A 13,540-nucleotide genomic window follows, 5' to 3' on the forward strand; every position below is an offset into this window, starting at 1 on the left:
CCATCTTTGAGCCCTTAGTGTCCTGTTCACTCCTGTACCTCTGCTGGAAGGTGGCATTCCTGGTCGCAATCAAATCAGCCAGAAGAGTGTCTGAGCTTAAAGCTTTGACATCCAATGCACTGTACAGTATTTCATAATGGCAGGGTGCAGTTGTGACTCCACCCAGCATTTCAGAATAGAGCTGGGCTCTCTGGAATGGGGAGTTTTGTTCCGTAAGTGATCTGCACATACTTAAAAATAAAAATAATAATTCCAGGAGCTGTTTCCTGTGTTTTGTAGAGAGGGTTCAATCTACGGCAGGCATCTATGATATAATTATTTAAATAACTTTTTTTTTTTTTAGAAAATGCCTTTAAATTGGGTTGAGGCTTTGTAAAACTAATTTTAAAATTTGCTATTTTTTTGCAATATTAGATTGCAAAATTTATAATGAACTAAATTATAAGTGATGTTTTTAAAATACTACTAGTTGATAAGATATCTTATTTCAATATTCCAAAATCACCATAGCCAAAAAACAAAATATTGAAAATTAAGGACCTATTCCTGCAGCACTTAAACAGGTATATAACTACTCACATGAGTAATGCAATTGACTTCAATATGTCTACTTGTGTACTTAGTATTAAGCACCTGCATAAGTGTTTGCAGCTTCAGAAGCTAAATTTTTTTTATTAAAATAATGACAAAATGATGACAAAAAGCTATGTAGATTTCAGTTCATTAATGAAGTTATTGTGAACTTATATACACATAGACCAAAGTTTTCAAAAGCCCATATTTAGGAACCTAAGAGTGGGGCTTTTTAAAGAGACCTAAGTGACTTAGGCGTGTAAGTCCGATTGACTTCTAACTGCAAACATGATGGACTATAGAGTCTGGTCAAAGCATTTCAGCTTTCTAGACTCGTGATAGTTAAAAATATCAGGTGATGGTGGTGGTTGAAAATAAAGCATGTGCTGTTTGCTTATAAATTTTGTTTGTGGTGATTTTACAGTAAGAATGTTAGGGAGGCTTTAGTCTTTTTCAGCACAGATTAGCCTTTTAAATGAAACTTCTTAGTGGAAGAAAAATATCTTTTAAAAAATTTGAAATTCTAGTAAGAAATTAAAGAAATATATACAAATAATCTGCCTGAATAATTTGACTATATAATTGGAAGAAGGTAAAGAATTACCAAACTGTAAATACAAAAATCTGATTTAAACTTGAATTCAACTTCGTTTTAAAAAAATCATTATTTTATTCACTCTGAAAATAAGTGATGTTGGGCTTCTTCCTAATTAAAACAATGACAAAATTCCGTGGATTACAGTGGCTGTAAGATTAGTCCTGTCATCATCAGATCTGGAGAGGTTTCACAGCCTTCTTGATTCAGTGCTCTTCCCCCCCACCCCCCAACCTCTCCTTCCCTCAACCAAAATTTGTGGTGGGTGTGTGTGTAAATATAAAGAGGTCTCTGTTATGGAATTGCCTCTGATGATTTCCACTTGTGGACTTGTGTGGCTGACCTTCATTATGAGTACCTGAAATATTCCACTGAGCGTTAAATGCTTTAAGCTCTGACCCAATGCTTCAAATGGAGGAGCTACCCTGTAACACCTTTGAGCAAGTCACACAAGTAGTCCTGCAGTGTTGTCTTCATTCCTTCTCTTTGTGCTGTTCTGTTTTTAGTTGGATTTTTTTTTATAGTTGTGTTAGGGAAAAGCTGAGTACCTCAATTTTAAAGACACTGATAAATCTTTTAAATCTTGTGTGTTGTGTGGGGTGAAAATGCCCTCTTCTGACCAAGGCATGTCTCCAGTCCTTTAATAACAATATACATTGGTAATGTACTTAGAGGATGCTAGCTACTAAAAACACTCCTTTGTTTTTAATACTACAAAGGGGTATTTGTGTCTCCCATTTATACTTCCGTAACATGGAAGTTACTGTCTTTCTCCTCTCTTGAAAAATTATAGACAATAAATAAAAAGGATGAATGGGAGCTGAGAAAAAGGCACTCTTGCCATAATTTTGTCCTTCCTAACTGCACATCTGCATAGATTTGAGTTAATGAGACAATACCTTTTTCTGCTTTTCCTACTTTAAAATGAGAACGCTTTAATACATAAAAGTATTTTAGGTCAAGCTAGTCTCCCTTGTCTATGTAGTTCTATCGTATTTATACATGCTTAAAAAGTCAATTTTCTTTTGTAAATGACACATTGGAATAAAACAAGCTATCTTTCTCAAATGTATTGAACCTAGCACATGAAATGTATTTCATGCATTAACATTGGTTTTACTTTGACAGTTGCTGAGTTACTTTCACAAACAAAGTAAAGTTCGTCAGGGAATTGAAGAAATGCTGTACAGATTGTATCAACCTATCCTTTGGAGAGCATTAAAGGTAATTCTCCTTTACATTGTAGTTGGCGTAACGTTTTGCTTTGTTTTTTTTTCTTTAAAATGTTAGTTTTTAATAGTTGTCAAAACAAAATGTCCATGAAAATGTGGTCCTGCACAACTACGAGTTTAGTTGTATCTGAAGTGGCTTTAAAGAATGGAGACCTAAAAGGAATGGAGCCTTATATAATAGTGTCCGATACAGATTCTTTTACTGTAATCATCAGTGGTTCTTACACTGTGCCTTCCACTAGTGTATAAAGCAATGTGACTAAAAACTGTCACATGTTTGTTCTCTCATCCTCTTCCCAGAGGGAGAAGTGTGTGCAGTTTATTGCCTTGTTTTGGAATTTTTAAATGTGAATATATACACACATTTCTATGTTTGTTTCATAGTTTGAGGCAGAAAGGACTACTGTGATCATCTAGTCTGACCTGCATAGCATAAACCATTAGATTTTCATTAATTTCTTCCTGTTTGAATTAGAGGATATCTTGTAAGGTATGTCTACACTGCACTCTTATGGGGGCATGTAGAATACATACATGGCTAGGCCCCCTAAGATGGCTATAAATAGCAGTGTAGAGTGTTGCTTAGGTGAGTAAAGGCATGCCTGAAGTCTGTGGATATGTACCTGGGCATATACCCTATATGGCTCTTTACAGCACAAACAGTCTTTTGTCTACGTTGCTATTTTTAGCAGTGTAACGTGTCACTGCCTCCCCGTTGGAGCTTTCCCCTGCTGCAGGGAAAGACCCTGGCAGTGGGGAGTGATTCCAGCAGTGAGGAAAGACTCCAGCAGCTCTCTGCTACTGGAGCCTTCATGTGCTGTAGAGAAAAAATCCATCAGCAGGGAAGGGCTCTGGCAGAAGGGAGGCAGCGGGAAAAGACGAGCAGCAGGGATCTGCTTTTCCCCCTGCCAGAACCTTTTGCTGACAAGTGTAGCTATGCACTGCAATGTAGATGCAGCCTGCTTTTCACTGTGACGTGTAGCTATTTGTACCCTACACAGTGCTGACAACAGTGTGCAGTGTAGATGTAGCTTTAGAAAAACATTCAGACCTGATTTTAAATGTTGTAAGTGGTGGAGAATCCACCACAATCCTTGATAAGTTGCTCCAGTTAATTACCCTCACTGTTAAAAATTGGCACCTTATTCCCAGTCAGAATTTGTCTAGCTTCAACTTCTAGCCATTGGCTCTTCTTCCTTTGTTTGCTAGATTGAACAGCCCATTGTCAAATTTCTGTTTCCCATGTAGATATTTCTAGATTGTGATTGTCACCCCTTAATCTTTTCTCCTTTAAGACAAAAAGGTTGAGGTCCTTGAATCTTTCTTTATAAGAAAGCTTGGCAGAATTTGATTTTTAATTTTTTATGTCAACAGATACTGTTTAAGCATGATTTATTTTTATTGATTTAAATTTTCACAGTTGCAGGAAATTATGGGGGAGGGGTGTCAGACTAATTGCTGATAGACACTGAGATTCAAATATTTAGAGCTTTATAGCCATTGAAACACAAATTGTCAACGTTGCTTGTCAAAATATAAAGTAAATATCCTTAGATCAGAGTTCTCAAGCAATATTTTTCATACTTTGCCTATCGGTAAATTGGTGTATTGATGGAAATATTTTTTCGTTAGTTTGTGTGCATGGTGAAATTGACAGTTAACAATAAAAATTTAATCCTTTCAAGCCTAACTATAAGGGCATGTTTTCAAATAGTTTAATCATTCTCATGGTTCTTCACTGAACCCGCTCCGATTTTTCAAAAATCCTTCTTGAATTGTAGACTTCAGAAAACACTATTCTAGTAGTGTTTGCACTCATTCCAGTATAGTGGAAATAAAACTTCCTTATTCCTACTTACTGTTCCCCTGTTTATACATTAAAGGATTGCATAAGCCCTTTTGGCCACAATGCCATGCTGTCATGTTCATCTAATTCTTCAAATAGCATCTCTGTTGGTGATCCATGTCAGGATGTGTGCATGCCTGGCACTCTGGATTGGAGAGTTTTATCAACAGCATCTGTGGGTCTGTGCCTTGTGCTCCAGTATGAGGGCATAGAGGGAGGGACGGACTGGCCGCCATTCCAGTTGCTCTTTGAGTGGTTGTGGATGTGTATTCCACTCAGGTGCAGATGCACCCAGCGCACTGAAGCTGGAGAACTTTGCTTAGCAGTACCTGCTGGGGCAGCATTCATGCCTTCTGTCCTCATAGCCCCTCCCATAGCTATTTAAGAGCAACATTGCCCTGACTCCCTTCAGTTTTTTGATGTCTGCAGCTTGAGTCAGTGGGTTTTTTTGTATATAGTTATAATTTGTACTAATACCCTTAGTTTTGTTTTTGCTGGGTGTAATGCCTTCACTGGGTTTCAAGCATTGTCCCTCGAGGGTAACCATCCTAAATAGTGATCCTCATACCCATTGTTTGTTGTGTCTGGGAGAGAGGCATGTTAAGAAGTACTCCATTTATACGTCCCTCAAAAAGAGGATGTAGGTGGCTAGAGACTTAGCTTTAAGCATCATCCAATGGAGCAAGCCATAAGACCTGCTTTGGTGCCAGGATCAAGTCATCTGGCCCCACAGAAACCTTTGGAGACACCACAAGATTCAGACTCTTCTTCAAGGAGAGACTGTTCTCGTTCCTTTCTCTCCCTCTTTCCCCTGCCCCCCAAAGAAACAGGACTCATATAACTGACTGTATTCACTTTTAAAACCTTGGGAGATTCTTCATCCTCTTCTAAGAGGAATGTTGTCTGGCACTGGAATTCCTCACATACCTGTGATAGAGCATGGCTCTCTACCCACTCATATACTAAGACGAGATCATTCAGGCACCATACAGTTGACTCGGTACATTCTGTGGGACGGACATTGAGTCTGGTACTGACAACATTGGCGTTGGCACCGACTGGCTTTCCAAGCAGTCTCATGTTTACTGCCTCTCTGTGCCAGACTCATCTGTGATAAAGGAGTTCTGAGCTGCGGTGATGTCTCTGAGTTGATTGCCTCACAGTATGTGCTGTTGTAGTCATTTACTCTGTCACTGCTTAAAAATCAGGTTTCTTAGTCTAGACCAGCGTTTCTCAATTAAATTTCCCCGCGGAACCCTTTAGGCTCCGTGGGGAAATTACACTCGTACTCGATACCCTCTGCCGAAAAATCCGGGACATCTTCCCTTTTTCGGCGGCGTGGAGAACAGCTGCTCTCGGCAGCGCAATGTCACTTTCTCGCAGAACCCCAGGGTTCCGCGGAACACCAACTGAGAAACACTGGTCTAGACCATTCTCCCATTTGGCACCGAGGGATCCATTGTTGGTGCTGATTGCATCTTTGGCCCTGGAAACATCGGTTTCTACAGCTCTGTTATGGGCCAGAGCTATGAATATGGTACTGCATTCTACTTCGTTAGCAATGTTTATTCTGGTACTGACATTAGTGCTCCCTAGGACGCTGATTGCTCTGCCTTCTTTGATACTGATGCATATTAGGCTTCTGATGAATCTGGGCATGATGGCTCCTCATTTTGTCTTCAGACTGTTTGGAGACTTCTTCCTGTTTGAGTTCAGAGTCTACTTCTCCATTGTCCATCCTTCCTGCCCCCTACACCTAAGCAGGCTGAGAGAAAATATTATGTACCCGTGAAGGGATTTGAATATTTGTGTAGCCATCCCTCCCTGGGCTCGTTGGTGGTGACAGCTGCCAATGAAAGAGACAGACAGGGACAGGTGAGTTCAACCTCCAAAAATCAAGGCAAAGAGTCCAGACCTTTTTGGCAGAAAGTTTTTTATTCAACTGCAAGCCAGGAATTAACGCATATCAAAGCAGCAAGCCCTGTTGGGGAAATAAGATTATAACATCTGACACTACATGGCTAAATTTGCAGACTCTCTACCTCAGGACTCCAAACAGGAGTTTGAGGCTATACTGGAAGAGGGTAAGACAGTGGCCCGAGCCTCTTCCAGGCAGCCTCTGACGAAACTGACTCGATGGCTAGGACAAGGCATCAGCTGTCTTGATGAGAAAAGCCTCATGGCTTCAGTCATCTGGCCTGCTCTCAGAGGTCCAACAATCCATTCAGGACTTCCCATTCAACAGTGCAGCCTTGTTTGCAGATGAAACAGACACAAGGCTGCACAATTTAAAGGACTCCAGAGTCACATTCCATTCCTTGGGTCTCTTCACGCCATCAACCTTCAGAAGGCATGTCAGGCCCTAACGGCCTCAGAGATTCGCGGGCCAGTCCAGGAACAAGCCCTACAGAAAGAAAAATAAGGGTTATAACAGATGGCAGGGGTAGGCTCCTGCTACCACCTCTCAATCAGGCTTGAGCTCCTACCTCTTTGGGGGTAGGGCAGGCCTTTTGAAGGGTGCACCCAGAGGCCATCTACCAGCCTTTACCCAGGATCCAGTCTCCTCTTTATTTTTGGACCGTCTTGCACCCTTCTTCCTGGCCTGGACTTCTATAATAACATTGAACCAATGGGGGTTAAGTACTGTAGCAGCTGGTTTCATTTCCATCTTCCCACCCTCCCCCATCCCATCCTTCTTCAGGGATCCTTCTCATGAGCAATTTCTGGTCCAGGAGGTGAAGCCCTCCTGTGGGTGGGCACTATAGAGGAAGTTCCCCAAGACCGGAGAGGGAAAGGGTTCTAGTCCAGTTACTTTCTGATCCTAAAGGCCAAAGGGGGCTAGCGGCCCATTCTGGACCTGCATTGCCTCAACAAATATCTCAAGAAGTTGAAGTTTTTGCATGATCTCTCCATATTCCCTCCCTGGATCCTGGCGACTAGTACGTCACCCTTGACTTAAAAGATGTATTCTTCCATATTTCTATCATTCAGGGTCACAGAAGATTCCTACAGGTTCGTAGTTGGAAAGAAGTACCACCAGTTCACAGTACTTCCCTTTGGCCTATCAACAGAGCTAAAGTTTTTCATAAAAAGCACAGGAGTGATCGTGGCCTACCTCAGCCGGCAGGGTATACAGATCTTCCTGTACCTCAACAATTGGCTCATCAAGGGCCACTCCAAAGCTCAAGTCCAACACAGCATCACAGTTGTACGGGCTACCTGTCAAGCGCTGTGTCTGTTAATAAATGAACAAAAATCAACACTGGTACCGGTACAGAAGATAGAGTTCATTGAGGTAATACTCGACTCCACCCAAGCCAGAGCACTCTTATCCGATGCCAGATTCCTGGCCATATCCAAGACCAAGTTCTTGGCCATATTGGAGCTTATATCCCAGGTCACAGCTCACCCTGGTGCAAAATATGCCTCTGCCTGTTAGGGCACATGGCAGCTTGCACCTACATGGTCCAGCACACAAGGTTACATCTCAGATCTCTACAAATGTGGCTGGTGTTGATTACTCCTCTGCCAGGCACCATTTGGACATGGTCCTCATGATCCCTCCACAATACTTCCCTAGCATGGTGGTTGAATTCGCATAGTGTCAAAGGGGGTCCCCTTTGCGGCCCTGCAGCTGACGCTGTCCTTAGCATCAGATGCTTTGAATTTAGGGTGGGGGCCCCACCTTGGCACCCTCAGAACCCAAGGCCTTTGGTCCAAGGAGGAGCTGGCATTACATATAAATGTCAGGGAGCTCAGGGCAAACTGACTGGCCTGCGAGGTGTTCCTTCTCCAGCTGTCCAGCAAGGTAGTGCAAGTATTGACAAACAACGCAGCCTGTGTATTACATCAGCAAGCAAGGAGGAGTGTGCTCCCCAACCCTCTGCCAAGAGGCCCTCCGCCTATGGGACTTGTGTGGGTCATGCTATCCACCTAGAGATTGCACATCTCCTGGGGGTCAGGAACACGTTGGCAGATCATCTCAGCAGGTCCTTCTCCGCTTGCCGCAAGTGGTCCCTACACCCGGGGATTGCCAAAATCATCTTCTGGAGGTGGGGAACTCCCCAGGTGGACCTCTTTGCTACCAGACAGAACAAAGTGCCATCGCTTCTATTCCTTGCAAGGGCTCGATAATGGCTTGCTTTCTAATGCCTTTCTCCTACCATGGTCAGGGGATCTGATGTACGCCTTCCCAGCAATTCCCCTCATTCACAAGGTCCTCCTAAAGATCAAGAGGGTCAGAGCGCAAGTCATCTTGATAGCTCTGGCATGGCCTCTCCATGGTTTGGAATGTTGCTAGACTGATTGGTGACTCCTCCTCCCCCACTTTGGGCCCTCCCAAACTGACCAGACCTGATCTCACAAGATCATGATCAACTGCTACATCCAAACCTAGTCTCCCTGCACCTGACGGCGTGGATGCTCCATAGCTAAGCCTTGAGGAATGGGCCTCCTCCACCCAAATCCAACATATCCTGCTAGGAGGCAGAAAACCCTCCACCAGAGCCTCATACCTGGCCAAGTGGAAGTATTTCACCTTTGCATCTGAATTGAATCTTTCCCCAGCTAAGTCATTTGTTCAATCCATTTTTGAATATCTGCTCCACTTAAAACAACAAGGTCTGGTGGTGTTGTCAATTAAGGTGCACCTATATCGGCCTTTCATCCCCTGTAGCGAGGAGGTGTGGCCTCCCTCTAAAATGGGCAGGGAGGTACGTCACGCCCCTAGGTGGGCGGAGCCAGAATAACCCTGCCCACCCCACTGAAAGCAGAGGGGCGGAGCAGGAAGTATAAAAGGGGAGGCCTCTCCCTCAGTCAAGCGCAGGCTGCTGGAGAGGAAGGATGCCTTTCCACCTGCTCTGAGGCTCCCGCCTGACCGCTGCACCATGGGAAGGCTGCCTGTGTCCTGGGCCCCAGAGGGGCCGCTGGAGCTACCAGCCACCCACAACCCTGCCGAGGGGCTGCTGGAGCTACCTGCTGCCTGGGACCCGGAGCTACCTGCTGCCTGGGACCCAGAGCAACCCCCGACCAGCTGCGACCAGGAGGAACTGCCTGGCACCTGGAGACACCACCTGCTAAAGAAGCTGCCATCCGCCAATGACCTTGAGGATTTGATGGATCTGCTGCACGCTGACAAGATTGAAGGGCTGTGGAACCTGCCCCTGGCCGCATACCCTGAGGAGACCGAAGACGACCCACAGAGTCATGTACTCCAGGGAAAGGAGGAAGGATGTAGTTCAGGGGAGCTGGACGGCAATCCGGCGGTCTTGTAACCTGCAGCCGCGTCAGTGAGTGACTCAGCCACTGGAAGGGACCTGGGCTGGGGCGCAGTGGAGTCGAGAGGGCTTGCATCCCCTTCCCAATGCTAATCCCTCCTTTTTGAGCTGGTACCCACAGGAGTGCCATAGTGAGGGGGTGTGGTCTCCCTCCCAGACAGACAGGGATGGCGTGCTGCCTTACATCCTGCTGTTCAGGGCAGATCTTTTGCATCATATGTGATGACAGCCAGATTCCTCAAGGGCCTGGAAAGGCTCTTCCCGCTGGAAAGAGACCCGGTCCCTCTGTGGGATCTCAATCAGGTCCTATCAAGGCTCACTGGGCACTCCTTTATGACCCTGGCATTTTGTTCTCTTCTACACATATCGTGTAAAGCGCCCTTCTTGGTAGTGATCACTTCAGCAATGTGAATCTCAGAGATCAAGGCCCTGACTTCCTAACTTCTTTATACTATGTTTTACAAGGATAAAGTCCAGCTGCACCCTCACCTGGCATTCATGCCAAAGGTGATATCACAGTTTCATGTCAATCAGGCTATTTTCTTGCCAGTTTTCTTCCCGAAGCTCCACAACTCTAGTGAGGAAAGGTGTCTTCATCTGCTTGATGTCAGACAAGCTCTGGCTTTTTACATTGACAGAATTAAGCCTTTCTGCAGATCCTTGTAGCTGTTCATCACGATTGCTGAACGGATGAAGGGACTGCCAGTATCATCCCAGAGGATTTCATCCTGGATCACTGCCTGCATTTGAGCCTGTTACGAGCAGGTGAAGGTCACACCTCCGACTATCCTGATGGCTCATTCTACAAGAGCTTAAGTGTCTATGGCAGCCTTCCTAGCTCAAGTCCCAATACAGGACATTTGCACAGCTGCGACATGGTCGCCTGTTCAGATCGTTGCATCCCATTATGCCATTACTCAACAGGCCCGTGACGATGCGGGCTTTGGCAGAGTGGTGTTACAATTGGCATGTCCATGAACTCCTGGTCCATTTCCAGAGACATTGCTAGTGAGTCACCTGACAGAAAATGGAAATGAGCAAGCTCTTGAAAAAAGAATGGTTACTGATCTTCATAATTGTTCTTCGAGATGTTGCTCATGTCATTCCACAACTCTCCCTCCTTCCCCTCTATCACCTACTGGTTAAATTTCCAAACGAACATCTTCGTGCTTTCTCCCATACTGCTTCTCTTACTTGGGAGATTCTCCCAGTACACATCTGCAAAACTCACTTATTATCTACCTTCAAAAAACGCTCCTTAAAACTCCTTTTTCCATGATGCCTACAAAAAATGACATCAGTTAGATCACTGCTGAGACCACTGCTTGCCATTTTGACCAGTATTGTCTCATTGTTTTCTTGTACTCCCCATCTGTATTGTATCATCTGTTGTCTGTTATACTTGAACAGTTCCATTCTTTGGGGTAGGAACTGTCACATTTTTCCTGTTTATACAGTGCCTAGCCCAGATGTCCTGGTCCATGACTCTGGCCTCTAGATACTGTGGAAATACAAATAATAATTAATATATATTTTACACTTCTGAGGGTTGTATAGTTATGGAGTTTTGGGGGTTATGTTGCACTAATACTAAATATCAGAACTTTAAATCTTAAAGGCTTAGAGTGTAATCTTTGCTCAGTCTGGAAATAAAAATGTTCAGAAAAGCATGCATTACAAGTGATTGAAAATAGTGTACTGAACATGTGCAGAATTACATTTCGTTAATGAAATACATCTAAGATGAATATGTGGCAATAGAACAGCTGTGCGACTAGATATTTAAATAAATGCATTACCTTTTCTTTTATATATTGTTAATGCTGCTGCTATTCCTAATTCTCAGTTCAAATAATTCCATCACTACAACAAGTAACAGAGGCCTATCTGAATTTCTAAGGCACCTTTCACTTTTGTAGGTTTTGTAGGAAAATGTGCATACTTTTCAGACTGTTTTTCTGACTCCCTCTGTGTATCTAAAAACAGTTGCCTTGAAAGTTTAATGTAATGTATCAAGGAAATCTATTCTTCTCAAGTCAGGTTTCAGTGATATTTTTCAAAAAGTTTCATCTGGCAGGTATCCGTATATGTTATGAGTCATGGAAGGAAAGTCTTCATTTACTTAGGAACCAGTAAAATGCTTTATAATGGATGAGAAGTATGTGACTGGTGGGGAGGTGTCAAGAATATGGATCTGCCAGTAATTTGTTATGTGATCTTTGGACAGGTAACTTAATTTTTTCCTCTGTTTCACTGCATGTAAAATTAATATTATACTTGTCTAGCTCTCAGGAGTTTCTTTGAGGCTCTGTTCTATACTTGTAAAGTTCTGTTAGATACTCAGATGGAAGGCAGCACTCTGTAAATGTCCAAAGTGATGTGAAGGTCTCTTTCTCAGTCAAATTTTGGAGTTACTGCTTGATCCTCCTTTTAAAGCCATGGAGGATTTTTGCATTCTTGTCTTTGCTAGGACCAGGGCTATTTTCAGTACCTTCAGACAGATATAGGGGATAGACCATGAGACTGATGCAAAAATGCTTTTTAATTATTGCAAATTCTAATTTTAGGTTATTACAAGATTGCCTTTATTGAATTTAAGGAGTAAATTAAACTTAAAATTATTTTCATACACATAATGATTGGAGAATATGATGGATGATATACTTAAATTTTTGGTTGTTTTTAATTAAATGAAATGTCCTAACTAATTAGAAATCCCTGTGAAATCTCTACTTTTTGTCAAGCAGTGACAAACACCAAAAGTGTCAGGATGACTCCTCTTTTTTTGCCATAAAACCATATTACCTCCGGCTGTGTTACTCACTCTGGAATTCAGCTTTATAGCTTCTATTTTTTTTCAGCATTCTATATCTTTTATATTATATTTTGAAAGATGTATAAATGTTGTGATTAATGCCTTGTGTAAAATATTTGATAGGAGTCTTACAATTTGCTTTTAAAAAACGTACTACAAACAGTAAGCTGTAAATCCTAGAAACCATTTGGTCAAAAGGCAAACAACCAAGAAGCATGTCTTCTCAAAGAACAGGACACCTTCCCCAGTTTCTTCCTAAAATATTTGTTTGAGACCCAGCTGTGTTTAAAAAAAAAAAAAGTGTAAGGATACGTTTTATTCTGGATATTTGGGTGTGGTGTTAGAGCTGTCAACTAAGTTATAAAACTGGGTCTCTTCTCCCTTCCTTTTTGCAAGAGAGAAACCTTTTAGTTTTAAACCCACACAAACTAAACAGATTAAGGAATATAGAATAGGATGCTAAATAGAATACATACTGAATTAGATGCATTGAAGTATAAAAATGAAGGATTGCTAAATAGCAAGATTAAAAAATTTGATAGTTATACTTTAATACTTTTGTAATTATGTATAATGAATGAGTATAGTTGAAGTAACACTTTGGCCAAGACCTTGATGCCATAAGTGTGATTTTTGCCAATTCTTCTTTCACATAGAATTGCTAATCTGTTTAAAATTTTTACTGTTGGCAAAGCAAATGTAATAAGTTGCACTGGAAGTTTTGAGGTGAAACATTCATACCAGTAACAACAAGAAGCATTTTCTGGGAAGACCGAGGCAGGGTGACAAAACAACATGACTTACAAACTGGAAAACTGGCAGGAAAAATGCAGAAGTTGGCTAATAGAAACTGGTGCATTCATAATGCACGGATTACTTAAAACCCAATGTGCTAAATGTCAATTGGATAAAGATTACTTAAACTGTGATGTAGAAATGTATAAAACTCTCAGGTAAGCTTGGGCCCAAACTGGAGAAACAAACTGGCCCAGAAATTGAAGGATGGGACTGAGTTATCAGAGCAGGAGAGGCGACAACTGTCATGGATGGTAGAAGAACTTTTCAGTGCCCCAAAATGTAGTAACTTGTCATAACACCTGGAAACGTTCCTTTATACCCCTTGAAGACAAGTGGGCAGGCTCTTGTCACTTCCCTTGCCGACCATCTTCTATAAAGATAATGTAGTTTCATAGCCAAATTCCA

The 13,540-nt window shown here is 42.5% G+C and overlaps 1 protein-coding gene across 1 annotated transcript in view; it reads left to right on the forward strand.

Moving 5' to 3' along the window:
* The window catches only part of NCAPG2 (non-SMC condensin II complex subunit G2), a 93,580-nt gene that overhangs the window by 25,453 nt on the left and 54,587 nt on the right, over positions 1–13,540 (forward strand). Inside the window, exon 10 of the mRNA XM_067542798.1 lies at positions 2,297–2,392. Coding sequence (XP_067398899.1) covers positions 2,297–2,392 — 96 coding nt within the window. The remainder of the gene's footprint in view (positions 1–2,296; positions 2,393–13,540) is intronic.

Source organism: Emydura macquarii, unplaced genomic scaffold (genome assembly GCF_026122565.2).
Source record: "Emydura macquarii macquarii isolate MOO-44397 ecotype Brisbane River unplaced genomic scaffold, CSIRO-AGI_Emac_v2 contig_719, whole genome shotgun sequence".
NCBI lineage: Eukaryota > Metazoa > Chordata > Testudines > Chelidae > Emydura > Emydura macquarii.